The 25321-nt window shown below is 42.0% G+C and overlaps 1 protein-coding gene across 2 annotated transcripts in view; it reads right to left on the bottom strand.

The window, feature by feature from the left end:
• Window positions 1–25321, bottom strand: part of gpc5c (glypican 5c) — a 96259-nt gene that overhangs the window by 57165 nt on the left and 13773 nt on the right. For both annotated transcript variants that reach the window (XM_084546493.1, XM_084546492.1), the window contains exons 3-4: window positions 14354–15057; window positions 494–657 (exon numbers count right to left, since the gene is read on the bottom strand). In XM_084546493.1, coding sequence (XP_084402619.1) covers window positions 494–657; window positions 14354–15057 — 868 coding nt within the window. The remainder of the gene's footprint in view (window positions 1–493; window positions 658–14353; window positions 15058–25321) is intronic.

The following is a 25321-nucleotide window of genomic DNA, read 5'->3' on the forward strand; positions in this document are numbered from 1 at the left end:
GACAAGGTCAGGCAGGCAACACTGCAAGAGAGTGTCTGTGAGTGTTTTTTTCGTGCGCAGCGCTATTTAAGCCGAAGCCGGCTGGTGTGCAGAGCTGGTGGTATGGCCGTCTGGGTAAACAGGAAATTGTTGGTCCGTCAAGATTAATCGTACCCACACTCCCCCCCTCGCTACCAGCTGCTGTGGGCATGGGATGGCTGCCTCGTGGGCCAGGTGGAGGGCATGGATTTTGGTGCCAGGCTCTACATGTACTGTGTGTGGGTGAGTGTTGTGTCCAGCTAACCATATGAAAGCAGCTGTGAAATACACTGGTCTCAGAGTATCTCATATATTCACTTCCCATCAAATTCACTTCCCATCAAGCAGTGCAACTAATTAACAAGCAAAAATCAACAGAGAAATTTTTGCCCAAAATTTTAAAATAAAAAGGACAGGCAGCAGTTAACTTTTGAATCTTACTGAATTAATCTGTGTTCAGTTAGTGTTGCCTTACCTCCGTAAATGGGCTATCTGTCCCCGCCACTGTTCTGGTAAAGGCTGGGAGGTGGCGGCAGATGGAAGAGGAGAAGATGAGGTCACCATAGAGGTTGTGACCTCTGTGCTAGTCGGCTGCGTGCCTGTGGGCTCGCTTGTAGACAGGCCACACACCTTGTCCACCTGTGGGGAGAGCGAAGCAGACACACACCTGTTAAGCTAAGAAAACAAATAAAAGTAAGGGTGGAGCTTCAGGGTGGCTTCCAAACCACCAACTGACACCCGCACAACTGAAATCATTTTACACGCGAATAAATTACTTGAACGCGAACACCTTTTTGCAGGCGGACGCCAGAAACCGTTAAAGCGAGGAATGCCTCCAGTGAATTTCGGCGGAATGATTACTGAGTAAAAAGAATTATGGAAACAGACAACGCGGGTAAAGCGGGTGGGCGTGGAGAAGAAAGACGCGATGAAAGAAAATGCTGTGATGAATGAGTTATTGCCAGGAGGGCTGACAGTAAATGTAGAACATTCCACTACCTCATGGACGTGAATGCATGTGTGAGCAGTTGGCAGCGATGGCAAGAATCTCCAGTGGGCTATTAAAGCCAGAAGCAGAGAGGAGGAGACAGCGGGGTCATGAGAATAAAGGGGCGTGTGTCTCGAACCAAGAGGTAAAATCAATGACATCTCATTGGCTTAAAAGCTTCTGTGCAGCATGGTCTTCAATTAGCCAGAGAGACAGACTGCAATAGCTCTTGCACACTTGACTGAATAACTCCTTTTAGTGATCAGTGCCTGTACACTCAGTCATTCTACTGTGTAAGGGCATCCAATAAGACTATGTAATATTTTGCAGCATAATGCAGCAATTTCCGATCTAAAAATAGAAGCCTTATAGTAAGAAATACGTAGTTTTAGGTCTTCTTCTCTGGTCACCTCATTCTTAGTAATCAAGGTCATCTGAATGCACAGTAAAGCAAACAGACTCATACCAGAACTAATGAACCCCACTGCTTCCTTTACTAAGAATAGTATTCAATTATTTGCTCCACTACTTCAAACTGGGGCTGAATTATGCAGTTTATTCTGAAATCTGTTCTCAAGCCTCAGCAATGCCAGTGTTTATGACATCCTTTGAGTGGCTCTAAACAATGGAATTCACAAACAAATACATAATCTGGGGACGCTAAGAGCAAGCATGTGCGTTCAAATTGCTGCTCCGAGGGGCGTGTCTGCATGCTGGGAAGAGTTTGGATTAGTCTGGAAGCAGCTGAAATATGTGTTAACAGTCTCAAAACGTGTCTTGCCTTACTGCTAAAAATATACATTCCCTCCAGGGTGAGGCAGAGCTGTCATCTCGTGTATATACGGACATTTTTACATAACGACCAGCTTTTCCCAAAGCAGTGGGACTGTCAGGGGCTCGGGAGTCAGAGATAACACCACAACTAACTACCTGAACATTTTTCTTCTTTATTGCACTGTTTGCACTTCATTCTTCACTACGGCCTTTCTCTGCAAACTTTTTCCTCAACTGCATTCTGGTCTTAAATGCTCTCTTAAGGGAGACGTCGGCCACGCGGAAGGCTGTTTTACTGCATTAACCTTAATTCCCTCTGGACCCATAAAACATGCTCACATGTGGTAGAGCGACTCGCAGCCACACATGCAGACGCGAACGTGGTCCGCACACACACACAGGCGCACACACACGTGCGCCACATTACATTGTGGTGTTGAGAAAAGATGGAACATAGCAACTGTTTTGTCCATCTAGCCTGTCAACACACTAAGCCAAAAGTGCTGCAATGCTTCTGTGGACGATGGCTGTTCTATCTCATTTGCATACCGTCTGTGTTCAGACATTTATTAGGACACACACTTTAAAGCCTTTAAGTTCATTGTTGGATCAAGCAAATTTTTCAAAATTAGAATTGGAATTAGATGGCCTGGCCCGGCAATCAACATTGACGAGTATTGATAATTCCAACAGTTAGAGTTGTTTCATTTCACCATACCGACTTGTCTAAATCTTTACATAAGTTTAATGTACACTTGGCCCGTCTAGCAGATGCTGTTGAAGTGAATCATATGCCTTCTCCTTATTCAGCAGAAAAAAAAAAAAAAGAATCTGTAAATCAAATTCCAGAGATTCATAACACATATTTCAGACAGCATAATGTCCCATGACATCATGTCCAGACTGTTGTGTTTGGGAGGTCTGCGGCACTGTGCATATGGAAGAGAGAGAGAGAGAGAGAGAGAGAGAGAGAGAGAGAGAGAGAGAGAGAGAGAGAGGGAGGGAGAGAGGGAGAGAGAGAGAGAGAGAGAGAGAGAGAGAGAGAGAGAGAGAGAGAGTGTGTGTGTGAAAGCAGTGAGGTTGGCCGGCTGTATAAGAGACATGTGTGCAAGTGGCTGAGCAGTACCAAAACTACCCATTAACGCACTGTGTGTTTATAATGCATTTCTGGAAAGCTTGTTTATGATTCTACTTTATTCTTTGAATCGCGGCGTTATCTCTGCAAATGTTTATAATGAGTATGCTATGGGCTGAAAATAAGCTAGTACGTACCCAGAAAGAGTCTCTACAACAAAGCTAATGAAGTGAAGAATAAAGAGGAGAAAAGGAGAGCCTTTCACACCGCTCTGGACCTCAAATCTAAACACATAATAACATACCCCAGCAGCATACAGAAATTTAAATTACAGCCTTGAGGCTGTATGCATCCACCATGCTGTTTGAGTTTATAGTCATACCTATCCAGACAGATATAGTGTATACACAGTGAAGACTTTCAAGGAATTTATTTAAAGTGTATGTCTTTGTCAAAACGGATGATTTTCAGTGAATGATTTCCAGTGGGAGGCATGCTGTCTTTACAAAGACAGAGGAGTACAGAGGACTGACATAAAGCAAGTTGAAGCTCAGAATCAGATTTTGGTGGATGAACAGGAGTCCTGTCTTAGTTCTGATTAAACGGACAGTGAATATATAATATATGTGTGAGATGTTGTAATAATTAGTGAATTAATGTGGTGCCACAGTAACCATAAAATTTGAAATCTCAAAAAGATTTGAAATAATTCCCTAATGGCGTAGCTGAGATATCAAGTTCATGAGAATGTTCAGTATGTCAAAGATGGACAACAAAGTGGGATAAACATATACTTCAAATGTCATTAAGAATGCTGCAAGGCTTTACATTTTTGTCACAACTACTAATGGGCAACTTGCAAATGTTTAATTTTTAAACTCATTGAATTTTAAATACATGTCACAAGACCAAAGGTGTGATAAACGAAGTCTAGCTCATGGAAAAAAAGGGTCAGACCTGTAGGTTATCATTTGTCTGCGGTGGAGACAAATGGAGCATTAAGACAGGGTCTAATCCTATCATTGTGAACTTTTCAAAGAGGCAGGCTGAACTTTTAAATCCAGTGTCGTTTCTCACCTGCCTTTGTGTGACACTTCGCTATTCTCCGAGACAAAAATGTAAACATCTGTGTAAAATATGAACATCAAGAGGAGGTCACTCGCAGTTCTGTTTTAATCCGTTATTTTTGCAACCACACCACCGAGAAGAGGCTCAAAAATGCAGTACCACTGAAGAGCCCAGCAAAGACTGCAGAAAGGCACGCATTTTAAAAACAACACATTAAAACACAAATTAGTTCTCATGCCTAACTAAACATACAACAGTGGAAACAGAACACAGAGTCTTTGTAGGGAAAATAAACAGCATCCTCTTAAGGATCCTCTTGAGAAATAGAGACATCCTCTCATAGGCTGGATCTTATGACCACATAATCCTGAAAGCCAATCAGATGACAGGCTGAATAACGACATAGGCTAAAGCATGGCCATAAATCAATTATCTCCTGACCCGATGATGGCGTGAGAATGAAAATCCCATGTGGGCACAGCGTGACTACTTGGTTTTAAGTGTGTATATATATGTGTGCGTGACCACCTGTTTGTCCTTGTTATACCTCCACAATTTGAGCTATTTTGTGGAGCATTCCTTATATGATTGCCTGAGGACAGAGACTGACGGAGGGGGCAGATTGATGGGATGCATGTTCTCCACGTGGGAAGACTTTGGGGAAACACAAGGCATGTATTCTATGTGCATCTGAGCCACCCAATGAAATTTGATTTCTACTGCTACCGGCAAGACAGATCAGCGTTTTTACAACTACGGTACATCCGCGTTTTACAGGTTGGATTTACGGTTTCACACGTAAACTCCACTCCAAATAAAATAGTTTATTTTTACCTTACAAAGGACAATTCCCCGTGGCTCGGCATTCGGTGTGTGCGTGTATCTTTGCCTTGTGTACATATCTTTCTAAAGCAACAGAGTGTAAAAAGAGCACAGCGAGAGAATCAACTCTAAGCTAGCCAAGCCCAGGGCCATCCCTCCTCTTGGGGAGTATTGGCTTACAGATAGCAGCGGTGGTCTTTCTTCCCAGTTTATTTATCAAGGGATTACCCAGTAAAGCCAAGGGAACTTTCTCAGCCCCCCTCTCACCTCATGCACACCGCCTTGTGGGATGAGGAAGGCTTGTTCAGTCCCCATCTTTGTATTTAAGTAGCTTGTGCACATGCAGTATTTTGGCTGAAAGCTGTTTAGGCAACTGTTTAATTCCAGATTATATTTGTCAGCTGTGCCAAAGTGAACAACAGTTAAAGCAGAGCAAAAAAAAAAAAAAAGGTGTGCACACTTCTCCTTAGATCTGATTTTGACTCTCTTGGTAGTGCAACAGAGGATTGTTTTTCAGTCTCACAAAGGCCAAGTCACATACTGAGATTGTGTTATATTAACGGTTCTCGACCTTAGCTAAAACAACATCCTCTTTTCAACCAAGCCTTAGGGATTGTATTCATTTATCACTGTTGTGTTATAGGGCTGAATGAACTAAAGGGAAACTCGGCTCACAGAATTAGAACCCATTGACTTTAAATTAATCTCAGAGATTAATTTAAGGACTCTTTGCACCGTCTCTGTGGTGTGAAATAGTGGCAAGTGTAGGTGTGAAAGCATGTGTGCCAATGTGTTCGTTTTATGACCTTGTTTCATTACAGTAAATAGCTGCGTATTGCCTTTCATTTCATTCATGTCCCAAGTATCCTCATGGGTTGACTGCTCAAATGCATTATCCACAGCCACTTTCAGTTTAACATTAATCACAGATGATTTTTTTCTTATAACGATGAAATTTTTGAAAAATACAATAACTGTATATTCCTTTAAGAGGCAGTAAAGTATACTTGTCTCAGAGATAGACATAAAAAGCCCAAGCAGTGGTCTCCCACCATTTAGGTTCCTATCCATGACATACTGAACATATGTCCAACCACCTTCGGAATGGCATATTTATTCAGTATGAATGTTTCAGTGAGATTTATGTTACCACTGACCATGCTAGAGAAGACAAGTGACTTGGAGAGCAAAGCACAAATAAAGATTTTAGATTTATTGGGTATTCGCTTCAATCTCGCTTCAAAGAAGAAAATGCAGACAGAGAGTACAACGGGCCGCTGGTTAAAACACTGGTGGGCTCTCTATTCTACCGTTGCTTTGGCAACTTCACTGTTTATTATATTTTCCCCTCAAGAAACCCCTGGGCAACGATTTTACATCAAATGACTGGAATTTTTACCGCTGAGTGGCCTGATAATTGTGTTTAAACAAGTAACAATTTCCATCCCTAATTGCAATACATACGAAAACAGAAAGGGAATGCCCATTGCATGTCGAGGAGAACCGTTTCCAATTCTTTTCATCAAAAACATTTTCCTGTATGTTAAAATACAACAAAATCAACAAATGTATACCAAGCGTTTCAAGACCAATATAATCCTGCATATGAGGCAATGAGTCTCTGGGGTATATCCGTCCCACCGAAGGAAACAATTACACGAGTTGGTGAGGATAAACACTGGATGCCATGTGTAACAGCGTGTAAGCTCAACATATTGCCATCCAAAAACAACACATAAACATATAGCAAGGATACAGCCAGATAAATCCCTTTTGTCCTTATTTTGCAGGAGTTAGCAGTGTTGTGGTGGAGGCCTTGAGGTTAAGGAAGCAGGCCTGTGGCTGGATAGCTGCCAGTTCAAACCAAGGACCATCTGGGAAAATCTGGGTGGGTTAGGGGAATAAGAATGTCTCCCTCTTTCCCCAACAGCACTGTTAGGCTGCGTTTAACCACACGCCGAGACAGATGGAGGCTTTAAGGTGTTGAGTTTAATCGGATCATTTATGGCCTTGGACACTGTAGACTAGGGCGGCTTTTCCTCAGTAGAATAGATAGAAAGCTAATTGTAGTATAACAACAACAACAAAAAAAAGCCTGTGTGCGTCTCAATGACCCTTAGCGGTTCTGGGTGGAGCAAGCAAACATTCTATATCAAATGCTGATTATCTCCAATGACAGGGCTCTGCTGAAAATGATGAAGACCGTAGTGTGTAGAACCTGTTATTTTCATAAATTAGAATACACAAATTAAGAGAGGAGTTTTATATATATAGCTACTCGTCTCTGGATGAAATGTTGTTTGCTGGTTAGAATTTAAGGATTGTGCTCTGTGATTGGACGGGTTGATAATACCTTGTCCTGAGTGACAGACAGAAAGCAGCATTGGTGTGACTTATGAATGGAATATATGGATGAACACTCATACTAAAAGGACTAAAAGTTAAAAGCAGTGTTTCAACTAAGGAACACCTACCACATTAATTAATAACACAAGTCATCTCTATGTGAGTAAAGTTGATCTTGTACTCTTTTACTAAGTCCGGATGGAAGAGCTCATTGCTAACTAATTGGTGAATGACTGAATGTAATTCTAAAATACAAGACTAAAAGTGGGCGGTACCCTATTGTCACAGCAAGAAGGTTCTGGGTTCAGCCGAGCTTGCATGCGAGTATGGTTGTCTGCCTCTGTGTTAGCCCTGTGATAGACTGGCGACCTGTCCAGGGTGTACCCTGCCTTTCGCCCAATGACAGCTGAGATGGGCACCAGCCCACGACCCTACAGAGGACAAGCAGTTACAGAAAATGAATGAAAAGTGAAAGTCACAACTTTCTGATGGAACTAGCATTAACAAGAAATTAAGTTGCTTTAAGTTTTTTACTGACCCTTTTGACCCTTGTTTTCAGCTTTTTTGGATACATTATGAGCTGGATGACTGAGAACCAGGAAAACAACAGCAGTGGTCAATTTTTTTATATGGTATTAAAAGCCCAGTATTCATGTGGGCAACCTAGGTGCATTAAAAATCTGAAAGCCAGGGAGGGACTTGTCACCAAAATGGCCAAGGAGATGGTGGAGAAGCATGTAACAGATAGGGTAAGTTTGCCTGTAACATTAACATTGTGAAAGGGTCTATTTTGACCCAAACAACTATCTTTTTTTAGACTTAACCAAAAGGTTTAGGTAAATAAACTTAACCAAACAGCAACTGAAAAACAAAACAAAAAAAATAAGTCAACTACATGAAAAAGTAAAGGTCAAGTATGATCCCTATTCTCTTTGCTGAAAGTCCGGTATTTGACCTAGACAACCGTCAAGCCTATTCCTTTGCAAAGAGACACTGACGTAATTTAGACTAGTCAAGTGGGACTGTGAGTCGATTGAAAGCCACCAAATGAGCTACTAATCCTAAGCCGATGCTGATGAATCAACGCCATACGCAATTATATTCGTGAGCATGAAGTAACGCTTCAGTTGTTTTGCTCAGAACGGTTTAAAGCTGCAGTGACCTCTAGACCTTGACTCAAGAAAGAACTGCATCAGAAACAGATGCAACAGTCATATGAACTGCAGAAAACAAAACTATAACTAATAAATCATAGAATATAAAAGAAACCAAACATCATCAGTTTATGGCTCTGGATTCATCCAACACATTGTATTCTGAAACGATATGATAATGCCTTGTGGAGTCACCGCCAAAACTTAAAATAGTCAGTCTGTTTTAATTAAAGCTATAACAATCCACAGCTTTCCACTCAGAAAGCCTTCACTGAAACAGAGAATTGACAACATCACTCGTCAACCCTTACTTGCCCTTTTGTTTCTTTCTGACAGCTCTTCATTGCCATCTTTTAGGTCTCCATACTTTCCAAGTCACTCCGCTTACATCGTCGAGTCTCCGTCAATCAGTCCCCCGTTCCTCGCCTTTTTGTCTCTCTTATTCGAATGATGTCAGTGCTAATTAAAGAGAGACGCAGTCGCTCGTATATCAGAGGAAAAAGTCCTTCAGATTCCAATCACTAAAGAGCGCACTGACTTCCTCTATCCACACTCTATCCACACCGAGGCTTGTTTACCCTGATTAAATCACTCGCAGATGATCTAAAAATGAGAGACTTTTTCTTGGGTGGTGTTACTGTGGAGTTTGTTGACAACATTTGTCCATCTTTGTAAATAGATTCGGAGACACAAAGTGTGCCAAGATGTCTCAGTGGATTGAAGTGGTGTTATATATAGAGACAGAGGAAAGGGAGCAAAAGACAGAGACAGAGGAAGGTCAAGTCAGTTCATCTTGTCTGTGTCTCCAATATGGTGGAACATACAGGCACCAGGAATGAAAATAATTGAGAGTTTGGGAATCCATGTGTTCATTTGAAGCCTTCCAGCGAACCAGCAGTTACCACTGAAATCCTAACACAGATGCAGTAGCCCTTTGTGCTAACCTAACAGAAGCTGCTGCATTATATTATCAGTTTGTGGTACACGGCCGCTTGTCTGTTCATGGTCAGCTCTGTCAAAGGTTTGCAAAGCTGGAGCACAGATACTTAAACAAAAGAAAACCCACTTTTCTACTGTTAAGGAGAAACCCCACCATGGGCATGGGACATGGTGCATCGCATGCTCTGCTACTGTAGAAGTTCATTGAGCAAATCAAGACTAAGATTGGAGCAGTGACACATTGTGAGCAGTGTAAGGAAACGCTCTGACCCTTACCATAGCTGTGCCATTTATTAGTCTTCTAAACAACATCAATGTATTTTCCTTTTTTGTTTTTCTTGTTATCTATCTCTCCTGTTTCCTATTCTGTGTGAAAAAGTCCATTTGAGTGTCAGACCTCAGACTCTGAAAGAAGACTCCCTACATTATCTAATCTCCCTTCTATGAACATTTTATCAACTTGCACTTAACTACATATCTAACACATTAAATGATTTCTTAAATTATACGAGTCCTCCAGTCCAAGTTGTGGGTCATCCAAATTTAACAGCCCGCCTAGCAATCATGGGGAAACTTCTCACTATGAGAACGACAGTTTTAATACAGAGGAGAAGAAATGTGGGAATATCTTGTGGCGTTGAGGGCTGCTGCATACTGTATTATCAGCATATCACGGCAAGGCAAAGACTAACAGAGGGAAGACGAGGGTGGGGGAAAAGTGTGAGGGTGACTGAGGAGAAAATAGGCTGCACCAACCATCATTAGCTAATGGACTGCTGAGTAAGTCAGTCAGTCAGTTTGAGGGTTAGACCGAGAGCCAAAGGCGCACACAACTTAGAAAAATGGGTTAGGCGTATAGATTGGCTATGAGGCATTTAGCGTCAGCAACCATTCTGCTCACAGTCTAAAAATATTAGATGCAGGAACTCTACTGCATATAAAGGCCTGAGCATGCATGGCCGATCATTCGCTAGAAGATGTTCTCCAGAACTGATCTCATCAGTGTATCGAAACTGTAAATGTCTTCTGTCTTTCTAATCTTACCTCAGCACTTGTCGTTTTTGTTTTGTCAACAGTTGGATAGTGACAATATCATGAATATTATATTAGTTGAATTAGAGCAGATATTTGATTTCTAAAATCTGAATTCTAAATATATTTGCACATAAAGTAAAGGAAGCAGCAGTAGAAATTACTCAATGTACCCAAATGTACAATATCAAAGTTAGCCAAGTAAAAACAAGTAAAAATGTAACGCTACTGAAATGTCACAATGGTAACTATTGGTAACCATTGTGTAAATAAAACAGAGTTAAGCTAAAGAAACAGAGCATTTCTTTAGCTCATCATGTTTCAGCATATCGCCCAATAACTGTGAATCAAAGCAAAGTTTGTTTTCACACCCGATGGTATCACTTCATTTTATGGCGGCTACAGCCAAATAGTGCTTTCAATGGAAGCTGCTGCTGTCTATTGAGGTGCCGCCATGGTGAATGGAAACCTTCCAATCATCCCACTGGCCCGTGTTTCCATTATTTAAAGGCCCAGGCTGCTATTATCATTCCTCCATAAGACGGTAATGAGAAGGTGGGGTAAAACCAACAAGCGTATAAGGTAGACCTGCATATAAACTGCTGTAATCTGGACCAATGTTACTTTTTTTTTCTAGTAAGACTATAAAGAGCTCTGTGAGCAACTGAGAACTGAATGAATGAATGACGTAGTTAATGGTTTTCTGTGTATTAAGATTTATCCTACTCGACCTATCTTTACCAAGCAGGTTTCCCTGCTGGTCAAATGAGCCATATCATTTTTATGGCCATGTCAATAAACAGAAGGCTGTGGCCTCTAAAGCACAGCTGACTCTAGGGGGTAAAAAACTTTGAATACTGCTGTGTGTAATTCATCTTAGAGGGTGAAAACCTCACTTAACTCTGAACTGGGGCCCAATCAGAGCAGCCGCTTTACTGGATATCGTCCAAACTTGTCTTAATTGTGTCTACTCGACATAATCCAGCTCAAGGCAGCCCCGATATCCATAACCATTTCCCTTCAACACCACGTTCACGCTCCAACTCAGTAAGGTACTGTGCAGGAATGTGTTAAAACAAAAATGAACAGATTTACACAACAGGACTAAAAACTTGATACCTACACATGGTGCCGCGTGTGCGTACAGTATATTGTGACCCAGGTCCTACCCTATGACGTATCGCAACATATAGTGGAGACTCTGTGTAGTCTGCAGCACACCAAGTGAGTGAGAGAGCAACCACAAAACGGTTTGGGATAACGTCCCAGTATAAAACCACACAGTCACAATAATTCCTTTAATAACAACTTCATATAATACTCTGACTGGGCAAAAAACCTGAGTTACTTCTTTGTGCTTGCCTTCGCATGCAGCATATATTATATAAAAAAATATCAAGGGTAATTTAAGCACATTTTTGCACTGTATTTGCACTGCAATAAGATAGCAAGGATTAAATAAAAAAAAATACTTTAAAATACTAGTAGTTTTAAATTTTGTTCATTTGAGGGGGGGATATGGACACGGTAAGGGTGAAGGTCACTACCATGACTCCAGTAGTTGTGCACTGGAGACTTAATAGTTTTCCTTGACAGGCCACTGTGGCTTTATAAAAACACATGATTTAGAAAGGCCATGGGTTCTATGTAAAACATGGCAATAGAACTGTTGGTTATACCGGGTCTGTTTGCATAAGTGTGTGAATAAACGTAGTTGTTCACGGTTGTGCTTCAGCCCGGGTGAAGCGTATGAGGGCACAGAAAATGGGAGCCACCAGCATCTGACTCGGGGCCACCTCCATTTCTAACAACAATTCTCTTGGTGCTTTTTTTCCGGCTGGCTGGTCTAGTTTGTATGGCCTAGCTGGAACCCTTTCAATTCTGGCCCATTTCTCCCCATGCTGGGCTCCCTGCTCTGGGCTTTCCTGCCACCCCATGAATACCAAGCAGGCATACACACACACGTGCGTAGATACACACACAAAATGCGAGCTGGGTCTATCTCTGCATAGTTGCATTTGATCAGTTTTTAAGCCTGGCAACCAACTCTCCTCTGTCTGTGTCTACATGCGTCTATACTGTATATGATGAATGAAAAGTCAGTGCAGAGTGTGCCGTGAACGCGATATGTAGAATCACTCAGGTTGATTGAATGATGCTCCTCCACAAATTACAGTCCACTAAGTACAAATGACTTTCCTTTTAGGTTAGTTTCCACCAGACTTGCTGTACATCTTACATTTAGTTCCATAACTTCCAGACAAATATTAGTTTCATTTGATCTTGGTGAACTCTGAAAATGTAGATGCAGATTACCTGGTGCAGTGAACTCATCTTCAGCATCTTTTGTCAAGTTAATTAATTATTACACGCTAGTGCTGGAGTCAAGGCGTACTAATGAGGAGAATCACACACTACACCATCAGGAAACCAAACCTGCTGTCCTTACAAATTAATGAAGTGATTAATAATCTGAGCCGAGAAGATAAAACAAAAATTAGGAACCGTGTATTTCAAATGCAGAGATACACATTAGCTGACAATACAATAAAGTATAACCTGAACATTGGATTCTTAAAAATATAGTAGGTGCCAATATAGTGTGTTTCAGAAGATGTTTGGCACTAATGAACAGCGTTATGTAGACATGCATTACAGCATAGTACACTGTAGTAATGTGATTAGAGTCTGCTTGTATAAACTGGAGCAGTGGTCAGGTTGACAAGTGTTTTATGTGGGAGCTAGTATGCTTCTTTAAGTAAACCTGTGTGATTACAGCAAACTCTAGTCTGTGAAAATAACAGTGGCAGCGGTTCATTGGAAGATTGTAAATGTACACAAACTAAATTGCCGAGTTTAACCCGCTAACAGCTTGCACATTAAGCCCTATATAGTGTTACAGTTCATGTCCAGCTGCAGGAGCAGTTCCAGTGTAGACTTGTACAGTACACAGGTGGTCCCATTAAAGACATTAGGAAACAACTGCTAACTTTCAAACTCATTCGGCACGAAGGGCGTAACACTCTTGCCCGGAGGCAGACACATATTCAAGTTAATAATAGTGAATACACATACACTGAGCCGACAACAATGCGTGCAATTTAGAGGGACTGGCTTGCTAGGGAGACTTGAGTTACTTCCCTCTCGATGATGTATATAAATCCCTGCTAATCACCCTCTCCTCCTTGGTGTGTGACTCACATTACACCCACACACATGCCTCCTCCTTTTAATTCTGGTATTGGGAAAGCAGGGTATTGTTTAAAATATGACAGTAAGGATTACAGTGTACTATAGTTACTGACAATTCGGATGGTGTGTTACGGTGAAGCAGTGAAGTTACATGTAAACAAAACCATTACTCAGTGTCTATCACATGTGGCGTGTGTAATAATTTGTATGCTTGTATATGTTTTTATGTGAAGTATTACAGATATTTGATCTTTAGTTTTACCGTTACGGCACTTTGCTGCTGTTAACTCTAAAGTGGTTTCTTTGTTTATTCCGTACAGTCAGTATGCTTACTATGAATATACTGAAAGAATACAAGATAAATTGCTACACAAAAGTTGAATTTTCACTGTAGATTTAACGACAGCATTTAGCGAATGTCTGGCAGTCGTTCATGAACTTCCAAGTTGTTAACAAATTTCACTTATAACCACATATAAAGTTAGGCATATGGTAGTACTCATAGCATGCAAGTGCACCAAATCCATGTTTTATCCCGCATGTGTTTCAGTTTCCTCACAGGCAAAAAGAAATAATATTTCCCTACGGCCAGAACTTAAACAACAATGGTGATCTTTAGCTGCCTCGCTGTTTTGGAAAATTCCTCCTAGACTCTGCTCAGTCTGAAGTTCTTTGGAGAAGGCTGAAGTTCTTTTTGTGTAAACACCATTTTTCTCTGAATAGTTTCAGTGCTGCACAAACATTAATGTAGTGTGTAAGGTTCTTTGTTGCACTGGTGGAAAAAATAGCTCAAAAGCCGCGAGTAATCTGCAAAAGCTTTCCAATCAATACATTGACCACTGCCAAGGTATATGTATAAAACAAAGACGTCAAACAAAAAAGGTTTGGAAGCTTTTGCATGTACCATTAAAGTTTCTGATTGATGTTTAACCAATGTGTACTCACCGTGGCAGTAATGAGTGGACCGTGAAGCTGTGCATAGAGCAAAGCCTCGTTAACGTGCTCCCTGACCCCCAGCAGGGCTAGTTCCAGGCTGTGGTGCCCGGCCATCCCATGGGTTAGTTGCTCCAACAAGGTGGTATACCTCCTCCAAGCCTGATCCAGCTCTGACACGCTGGCCAAGCAACCTCGCATTACATTCAGACAGTACCCCACGCAGGGCTTGATTAGCGTCAAGCCTCTACAGTGGGAGCAGTACACCATCTTCACCAGGCCCTTTACACACTCCTTGCTCAGGCTGGCATGTTGAGTGGCATTCATGACCTCCAGACCTTCCTCCAAGGCCAGACCCAGTTGTCGCCCTGCCCCCAAAGCCCCCGCCAGCTCCTGGGCCATGGCGTCCGGATGAGGTCCAAACGGGTTGACATCCTGCCTGGTCATACGGAGACAGTCACTCATTTCGTTTCCCGCCATCATGTTGCCTTCTATGCCTGGATTGATAAGCCGTGTGTAGACAAGTGGGAAGATGTTGTTAAAAAATTGGTGAACTGCTGTCTCCACAGAGACATTGGCCCCGCGGAGGTAGAGCGAGAGTGAGGAGAAGAGCTGATTTACATGGGGCAGGGTCTGACGGGAGAGGGATGAATAGCTTCCCTCCAACAGAGAACTCAGGTGGCCTTGAGAGAAGGAGAGAAGATACTGGAACATGTCTGCAAGTAGGACAAAGGAGAAAAAACAAAAATAAGAGACAGAAACCGAGACCAAGACAGAAAATACATTTAGATTTCAACCCTCAATGAGTCATTAATGTTATTATCTAGCTTGGTAAGGATAGGACACTCCAAATGCGTGCTGGCTCCAAACCAGCTACGCTTGGCTTGTACTTCTCAATAAGTTGGCCTGAGAAATGTGGTTGAATATCATTATGTATGAAGTCATCACTGCATAAAGAAAGTCTTGAGGAGGCTGTCTCTGCCTGTCTACACAAAAAGAGAGATTTAACAGCATGCTGATAACTGCAATCAGCTTGGGTTTTCTGCTCTATGCCACCTGCCGACAACACAAGCTAGAGATGGTTAAGGGTTCACTTTTTCCGATTCTGCCATTTCACTGCTCATTGACACAGTTTATTGTTGAATAAATCTATCAGGAGATGATGTCACTTTTTATTGTTCCTTATTACAGTGTAAGAAGTAGAACTGCTGTATCACAGTTATTTTCCTCAGTCTGTCCAGACTCATATCATGTGAAGTTGATGGAATTTAATAAGAGTGTTATTGCAGAACATTATGAGCTCACGGTGAAGTTATATGCTTTTGGATATAAAATGATACACGTACGTGTGTGTATCTTGACTTATACCATGAAATTCTAATTAGTTCTTCCTTTGATAAGTAAAATCAATCTTTGTGTTAAATTTACTGAGATATTGCATTCACAAGTATGGGAAAGAAGAGTGGACATCGTGGATCACGACTTGGGCTGTCAAACTCATCTTTTTTTACCAGCGAAAGTACCAATCCAACTAGTCTTGGAACCTTCTGCCCTGTTGTTCTTCCCAGCATTTCATTTCCGTCTGTGTATATTCAAGTGTCTGAGTTTGTGTATGTGTGTCCTGACTGCAAAACTCTTCTCTGGGGTGTGATGTCAGCTTAAAAGCATGACAGGACATGAAGGAGCAGTAGCAACTGTACAGAAACTGAGACAGGAAAAAGAAGGTGCCAATTCACATAGCCCCACTACAGTGACACACACACACACACACACACACACACACACACAAATTCATACATAGAAATGAATAAAAACTGATTACTGCATGTGGTACTGACAGGAGACTAAATAGCATTAATCGCTGCTTGATGTTAACACTTACATATTCATTCACGAGAGTGTCTTACCCATTGTGAATCTATTTCAGAACAGGGATTGTGTCTGTGTGTGTGTGTGTGTGTTTTGTGTGTATCCAGCCCCTCCCAGCTCACAGACAGAAGGATAACAACAGTCATGTCCTCCTCAACAGCTGCACTAATATGTCTGCGACACACGGGGACTCCCCACTAGCCAGTAAAAGGCACAAGTCATTTGTAATGCACTAGCACCATCGTGATTAAAGCAGCGCCCACAAACATTTAAAGTTGTAGCATATATATATGTTGTTTTATTTTAAAGCCAATGATGTGTGACAGAGATAAAGCAGACAGACATGCAGACAAGGGAACTAGTGGTCTGTTAGGATCGTAGTTGCCAAGGGAAGAGTGGCCAGTCTGACTGCGGCCTTAATGTTGTCAAAGTCCTCCAGAGATTTCCCACTAGTAACAGGCCAAGAAGGTTAGCAAAAAGAGGAACGCAAAAAGAAAGGAGTGAGCAAAACAAGACTGGCATAGGAGTTTCAGTTCCACTTCACCGTCCTCCAAGCCCACGAGGCTGCAGATACCAGTGTGAGGTCTGCCTGTTTGCCTGCCAGTCAAGGCCTCAAGGCTCAGCAGCCACGGGGCATTTATGTAGCCGCAGACTTGAGTTACAAAGAATTACATAATGTTATTATAAAATTACCATGCTCAGAAATACCATGGTTTTATCTTTCCCTCTGTGAGGAGTAATGTCTCGTCTACATACAGACATGTTCCCTCAAGGCAAGAGGTGACATTTTGAAATAAAACAAGTCTTAGACTTTTCAGCAGCCCTATAAGTAGATGCAAATCTTTCAGAAGGTTTATGACAGGACTGCTGAATCCTTAAGACATTCCGTACTTGTTAAAAAAGCTTATTTTCATGTGCCAGGAGAGTGACACAGAAAAAGAACATGAAAGAAGTAAGAGGGAAGAGAGTGTGTGACACTGCCAGGAAAATGGAATAAAAAGAAGCGACTGAACTTTTAAACAAGGAAAAACAACTACTGTACAAGTCGACTCCACCTTGTGAACATGCTCTGACATCTGGATTCATTTGGCCCTTGGGCCCAGAGCACTTCCCTGTCTCTCCATGGCTGTTACTTTAAACATGTCCTCCTACAAATATGCAGAAGTGAGACAAGAGTCCACCTTTCCTACTTTCCACACTGCTTTTGAGGAACATAAAACTTCTGCTTCCCAAAAGAGAGATGTGAGGTGCAACACAACTTGTACGGAAGATGTTTCACATCAACAATGTCGTCAGGCTGAAATGGAGTCCCACAAAGAGCCTAAACCACCAACAGGAAATCCCATGCCAGAACCAGAACTTTCCGAAGTAGAGGGAGCTTCAAACTGTTTGCTGCCAGCAGAGTGACAGACAATCTTTGAGTACCTGTGTTCTTGCCAAATTACAAGAGCCGTAGGACTGTGGATCTGAAAACCTGCCAAGGAAGGCTCTATGGGTAGTGGTTTAGCTAATCCTGCTGTACTGACAGTCAAAATCCACATACTGTCCATAGTAAGGCGTCGCCTAAGCCAAGAGATGGACTTCAGCCAAATACTTTGTGTCGACACAAACGTGAAAAAAACATGAACTGCCATTCCAAGGTTGAACGTCAAAGCTGGGGATAGAACGTAGACAACACAGACTGGTCTGAGACAAATAGGACGGGCTTTGTGCAAAAAAGACCCTCAGTGCAAAGGATAAATGGAAGATTTCTTCTTTGTAAGGTTTGCTTTGAGTGCAGTTTTACAGGCACTAGCCAACACAAGACGTAGAAGCTTGCAACCAGCCTGTTTTAAAGGCACAAAGGTCAGTGATATCCCATACAGTATGTGCTATACTGAGTGAACTGATTAAAAGGTAACTGAATCGTTTGATTCTTTTTTTTAAAAAAAAACTCATTTTCTGTCCTCTCTCAAGTTCTCTCCCACACTCTCCCACAATTGGGGATCTCATTCTGTGACAAATCAAGTACAATTGTTGTGGGTCTCTGCAATTCCCACTACCGGTAAATAGGGTGAGAACAAAAAAACAAAAAACCCAAGGCTGCTTTTGCTTTTTAAGACCTAACTACCATTGCATAGAAGTCAGTTGGGTTTGATTGTTCTGTCTGACCACAGTGCCTAAATCTGGATTTGACCACACTCAATTCTGAGACTCGCTCGTGGGTGGCTATCATTACCATGTCACAGTCTACCATCTGTAATCCTCTTGTGAAATGAATTCTGGCTGGACTGAGGCTGTTTTGCATGAGGCAATTATCTTTAATTTGAAAGGAAGTTCTAAAACACTAAAATTCAAAACACATAATTGCCAAGCTCACTATACAGGAATAAATGAACAAGTCTGCATTGTCTGTGGTCCCGTGGGGTTAATCTATCATGTTCCCTTTTTGGAATAAACAAAGTATTAAATGGACAAAAAGCAGCAATGGGAATGCAGATGACGTCTTTGTCCTGCAGTGGCTTGAACTGCATATGTATTTATGACCCTGGAATGGGATATAATACCATATCTTTCCACAAATGCTAGGCCAAGGTCGCTCTCTGAGATCACCGGGTTTAAATCCTAAGAAGCTATTTCCACTTTACATTCTGCATGGCAACCCAATGTTTAACTAGCACAATTAAAGCTGAAGTGTCACCATGGTGAGGCTGCCACAGTCGTTGAGTGAAAATAAGCACAGTGGCAGCTCTATGGTTCAAATCACAACTATATTGTTGGAACGAGACCATTGTTGATCCTTGATCCATATGGAACATGCCTCTCATTTCAAAATCAACCCTGAGACCCTTTGATGTCGTTGTTCCTCCTGTAATATGCATGAACCTCAAACTTTGTTATGAGTAACTGTTACACATGGAAAGGAAAAGAAAGTCATGTCACAAAGCAACTACATGGTTGCAAGTTTGTTTTGCATACAGAAAAGAAACAGAAGACTTGAGTTCCAAAGTGTGGCTCAGCTTCACAGCAAAATGCAACGACTTGGAGAAAATCAAGCTGTCTGCTAAATGTTCCATATCCTGAGCCAGTTGTAAAGCCCCCAGTAACAGTGTTTAAAAGAGTATGCAAGTTAAACTACAAACTTTAATAAAGGAGTGCAAGCACGAGAGTGACTCTGTACACTCTAATATGTATGTCTTGTTTCAAGTACACGATAAGTCACCCTTTAAATATGGGTGTGCTTGCATGTGCTTGGAGATGCAGTAATATTGTGATAATGAGATCGGAGACACTGTTCTCATACCATGTAGCTGTGTACTATCTTGGCAATCAGTCCTGACTGAACCTGACCAACCATCTTCTCAGGCAAAGCATTTTAATCCAAGCGCAGGCTTGGGTTTCACACAGGTCACCACACAGATATGTGACATAGTGACACGTGTGTAGATTACATATCCTTGTTTTAATTAGCAGAAATACTGCATATAGGGCCATCCTCTCCCACGCAGCCCTGGTCATCTTACGTTACAAGGGAGAGTGACTCCAGTGACATACAATCTCATAGTTTAATGGTAATAAACTATTAATAAGTCCTTGAATCAATCTGTTGATTCATCATACTTGTGTGGCGAAATCATAGATCTAAAGTCTAAAGTCGGAGCATGACTCATCTGTCAAACAACAGGCGCAGACATGCTGTTCACACAAGTTTGACCTACAAGAACTAAGAAGCTGCTCTGCTGCCAAGCCCCTTAGAAAGTCCACATAAACAATCATAAACATATGTGCAAATATTCTAGCTAACCCTGACCACAGGGCCTAATATGCTTGTCTTGTCCTATCAGGAAGCTAACAGGTGGCATAATGAGCTTGAGAGGGAGGACAGGAGGGGGTTGAGGAGAAAGAAGAGGTGTGGATCCATTTCTCCATCAGCTTTAGGGTAATTACAAAGACTGCTCAGCTATATTACAGCCATAAAATGTAAACATTTCTATGGACACCAATGGTGTTTGGCTATAATGTTGTAGGCAGGTGGACTGAAAAGGGGGACATTGGTCACTGCTCTGGCCAAAATAGGGAAACATGATCGGAGGCAGAGAAATGAGCATATGAGAGAATGACAGGGACAGAGGAGACAGAGCACAGGGGCAGTGGGTGAGGGTGGGTGAAGCGCAATGGTGGAAGGGTAGACCAAAAGGCTAATACCATAAAGGGAAAATGTGGAGGGCCGGCCTGGGTGCAGACTGTTGACAGGCTGATGGACAGCACCTCTGGTACTAAGCATTAAGGGGGCCATAGATTGGTGAACCCCTATTTCTCCTTAGTTTATTAGTGTATAGAGTGTAAACAAAACTGAGCACACCCCTGTGCAGTATATCACCGAAATACAAAATGATTTTTGTGTATGGTATTAGTAATTAAAAAAACAACCAAAGTGACTACATCTGTGACCACAGCAACAAAAGCGATGCCAAGTAATTTCTGATCAAAACTCATTACATGAAATACGTTAGAGAGGATGTAAGGAAACGAGTAAACAAGAAACCAGAATGTAAAACTTCATATATGGCACAGACACACACACAAATGGTTTAGGAACAACTCAAAAAACATGAAAAACAGCACAAGGTGTTGACCTGGCCTCCAAATTCACTAGATCCCAAACTGATCAAGTATCTGTGGGACACACAGGAACAAGCCTGATCCACAGAGGCCCTTCCTCTCAACCCATAAGACCCAAAGGCCCCCCACCAACAACATCCTGTTTCCAGACACCACAGGACACCCTCAGAAGGCCCATGTCCATTCTCTGATCAGTCACAACTGTTTTGGAGGCACAAGGGAGACCTACACAATATTAGGAAAGTGGTCATAATGTTATGTCTGATCGGTGTAGTTCATACAGCCAAACACTGAATGAAAAGGTGGCACCCAGTGTCAAGACACACAAAGTAATGTGAAGACAGAGCTCCACAAAGCAACTGGGAATCTCTTTACAAATGTGTGCGTGGCTGACATAATCCATGCCTGGGAGGCTTACATCTATCATCAAAAGTAAAATGGCTTTTGTTGGCTTCATTCATCTTGGGCTATCGCTAAGAAAAGGGGACATTTTATTAAGCTGACAAGATTTGGAATAATGGATTTGCAGTATTCAGCTGTGTTGTGTAATGTGTCTTGTGATATGATATCATAAAGGCCTTTTCACCTACAACCAAAGTTTGCGTGAACAGCCTTACTGGACGAAAAGTATTCCTCTTTACACCACAGAAGGCTTGTTACTCATGTGGGGAAAATCAGAAGAAAGTACAGTTTATTACAGACTAGAGGATACAGAGGAGAAGGTATTTTGTTCAAAGCCGAGCAATATTGATGGCAATCTGTAGTTTCTGCTTAACAAAAAAGCAACTCAGGGTTATTAACCATTATTTATGTGGAAACTGGGGATGCCTAAGTTAGGGATGGCCAGAGACTGGACTCCAGATTTTCACGAAAAAGGAAACATTTACGCTAACAAAGGATTAACATGAAACAGACCCTTGAACGGACTCTGAGGTGTGGAACAAATCCAAGATGAAAGGAACTCTAATGAAGAATTTTCCACTTTCCTCAGCAGGTGCGGCCCCTGTTTTCATTTATCAGCTTTATTATAAATCAAGCATACCGAGGGTCATTGTTAGGAGCAAATCTGCCAAGGCAAAAAAAACAGTATGCTTGTGCCATTTAAAACAACTAACTACAAACCTTATATTTTGTGGACTGAAATAAATCAACTGAAAACCACCAATAATCAAGATAAATGCATAACCATATTTGTGAAGGACAAATTCCTTCAAATTACTGAAACCAAAAGGATTAACAGTTTGCTAATGATAGACTCCATTGTGGGTGATTTCAAACCAGACCAAAACCTCTACTCGTTTTGGCCAACAATATAGTGGAGCTAATCCACCATGGATAATACCAACGGGACACGGCTGCAGGGTCAGAACACCATTTCTTGTCTATTTTTAATATTTATTTCGCCTCCTCCTCTAGAATACAATGGATGAATGATGGGAGGACTGGCGAATAAAGCCTACCACGGGGACTCCTTAATGGTGCGCTAGGAGCCGCAGAGGCGAGAAGGAAGGAGAAGAAGCAGAACAGTGTCCATCACAGGGCGTAATGAGGAAAGCGAGTTGACTGGAATGTGGGAGTGATGAAGTGAGCTTGTAGTGAGAGATGGGAGGAACACAGCCAACTCCAACCTACTTCGGGCTGCAGCAACCGTGTGAGTCATAATGTGGAGACATGTGCATCACAATGCACATACACTTATGTATTAAAATCATATATTAAACACAGACCCTGATCTCCCACAGGGTTTGGATAAAAACAGTTCTCCCTCACAGACTAGGAAGTCTGGTAAAGTTCAACCTCTTCTCCTCCTCAAGATACTCACCAATACTCCTTTATGTTACCAAGCACGGCCTTATTGTGGTTAAAGCCACCATCATGTCCCTTAACAATATCTACTTTCATTAAAACGCAGATAGATAAAACATCTCCGAGGCAATTTCATCGGGTTATGAGGCAGGTTCTGATGTTCTGACTGACATTTGCTACACAAAAACAAACGCACACACAAATCTATATGTCTATGTCTATGCGCCCACACACACGCTCTCTCAGACACATTTCATGGCTTTTGGGATCAGTCAGCGAAGCACAGGCGCAGGAGAGTAAGACAAGACACAGGAAGAAGCCAGGCTGGACCAATCAGCAGCAGGAGATTACAAATCCCACCGGCCAGCCAGACAGATTGTGTTCCAGAAAAGCCAAAATCTCTTGGACGGGGAACAAGCCCAGGGAGATATGACTTGACTATGACTATGACTATGCCTGATTACCGGGAAACTTCCTGGACATCAAGCTTATTGTGTTATTGAGAGACACAAGAAGAAAGTTGTCAGAGAAAGGCGGTGCATAGTGAACCTACACTGCGAATACTTGTTGATTCCATGTTCTTTAAAGGCAGATCACAGTACACACACACCTGATCGAACCGTATCCAAACACACCTGCCCACAGTTTTCCTTAGCCTTTACTTTGACCACAACCACTCCCTTTATTTCATTTTCCCCTCCTCGCTTTCTAGGCGCAGCTCCTTTCTCCCTTCCCAGACTCTCACACGTTCAGGCTGAGGCGCGAGGGGCAGATGAAAAGCAGAGGTAATTAGGGAAGCTTTGAGTGCGACTTTATGGCATTATGAGGCTTTGAGCTTCTCCCTCTCTCCGCCCTCCTTTTCTTCTTTCTTCTTTCCCTCTTTTACCGAACGAGTTCTTCAAACTCTGAGGGGAAAGCATCCTGCCCTTATGTGTCATGTCTACTCAGGAGACTAGAAAGGCCTAGTTACAATACAAACATGCTTAGGATACACGGACGCACACAGAGAGAAATACGCAATGTATTTGCTGCACTATTAAATCCATAAACACGTTTCCCCTCCACCCTGAGTGATTAAATGAGACGTGTTGGGATGGATTCCGGATATCCTCCCTAATTTGAGCATGAGCTCATGGTACCGCGCAATGTCATCCTGTGTCCAAGCATCAGCCTCTAGAGCAATAACCCTGTCGGTCAAAACATCTGGGAGAGAAAAAAAAAACAAAAAACAAAAAAAACACGCAGACATGAAGTTAGAGAACAAAAATGATGATGTGAGCGAGGACAGGCAAGAAAAAGAGCGCAAACAAAATGAGTGAGAGAACTTCCAGACAAATGCAGAGATTGCAGTAAAGATAGAGAGAGCTGTATTTGATGAAAGAATGGAGATAGGAACAACAGCGGAGTGATTCATCATTCCTGTCAGCTGCACACACAGGCTGTATATTGATTTGCATATATAGACATGTTTGCATAGACTATAAAAACATATCCGTAAATCATCGATATTTAATAAAACAGACAGCTGTCTTAACAAAGGACATAGTTGTGTGAACCCACTCAAGGTGAATCTGACAGTTAAGATAAAGAAAGCATATACACTTCATAGCAAAAAAAATAGGGCTTAAGGCTAGATATTCTTGTCTGTATGTCAATACTTAGACATGAGGTTGGGGATACAAAAACCTACAGACATGGAAACTACCGTCGAATGTCTGAACACGCAATCAGTAAGGTCGCAAAAATCTCAGTCGGTATCTCACCTTGTGCAAACATTCAACTGTGGTGTCTTATTCTAATGCGTTTCTTTAATAAACTCCCACCTCCCTGGTTACCCCGAATAGCTGAGGTCTCCAAGTATCTCTGTGCCCTAGGTTGCGGTTTTAATCACTTTGAGTTTCACATACAGTCATGGACACGTAGTGTCCCAAGACATGGGCGTCTGGCGAAAGGCGCCCTTCTCGCCACGGCTTCTTTTTCTGGCCGACTGTCTTTCTCAAATGAACGCGGTGTCTCGTCACTGAAGGGCACACTTTAAATGCAATGCACTTACATTGATGATAGAGAGTTATCTAGGCCAGTAGAGTACGTTTCTTTTAAAAGTGTTAGTCAACTCCTGTGAAGACAACTTGAGCCTTGAGGTGGTCGTAGTGATTAGTGAGGGCGGTAAATACTGTCCATCCTTGCATGTTTCTGGTGGATACGTATGCGCACGCAACCGCACAGTATCATCAAACTGCACATGCAACATTTTCAGACGCACGTATTATTCACACACACAAATACAGATGTCATGGCCTTTAAGCTGTGGGCACAGTCCCCCTCATATCAGTGACACTGATGATCAGAAGTGTCAGCATTTTCTTGACATCTGCTTCCCAGCAGTGTGACTATATATCCAGATACTCTTGCTCATCATTCCCACCTGTCGTTGACACACACACGCACACACACACACACACACAAATTGTTCAGCCTGTTCAACACTTTGCCAACAAGAGTTTGCTGAATATCGGAGTGAACAAGTAATTTATGAAGGCTTCGTGGAACTGACTAAAAGTTGGGCTCTGACCCAACAATTCTAGCATTTAACTAGTAACACAGGCAACAAACACACAAACATTTTCTCATACCCAATCCATCTGTTCCAACACTCTACCAGCCAATCAGGAAGCCACAGATGGCTTTCCAGTAAGTTGGATA

The sequence above is a fragment of the Chelon labrosus genome (assembly GCF_963514085.1).
Source record: "Chelon labrosus genome assembly, chromosome: 6".
NCBI classification, from domain to species: domain Eukaryota; kingdom Metazoa; phylum Chordata; class Actinopteri; order Mugiliformes; family Mugilidae; genus Chelon; species Chelon labrosus.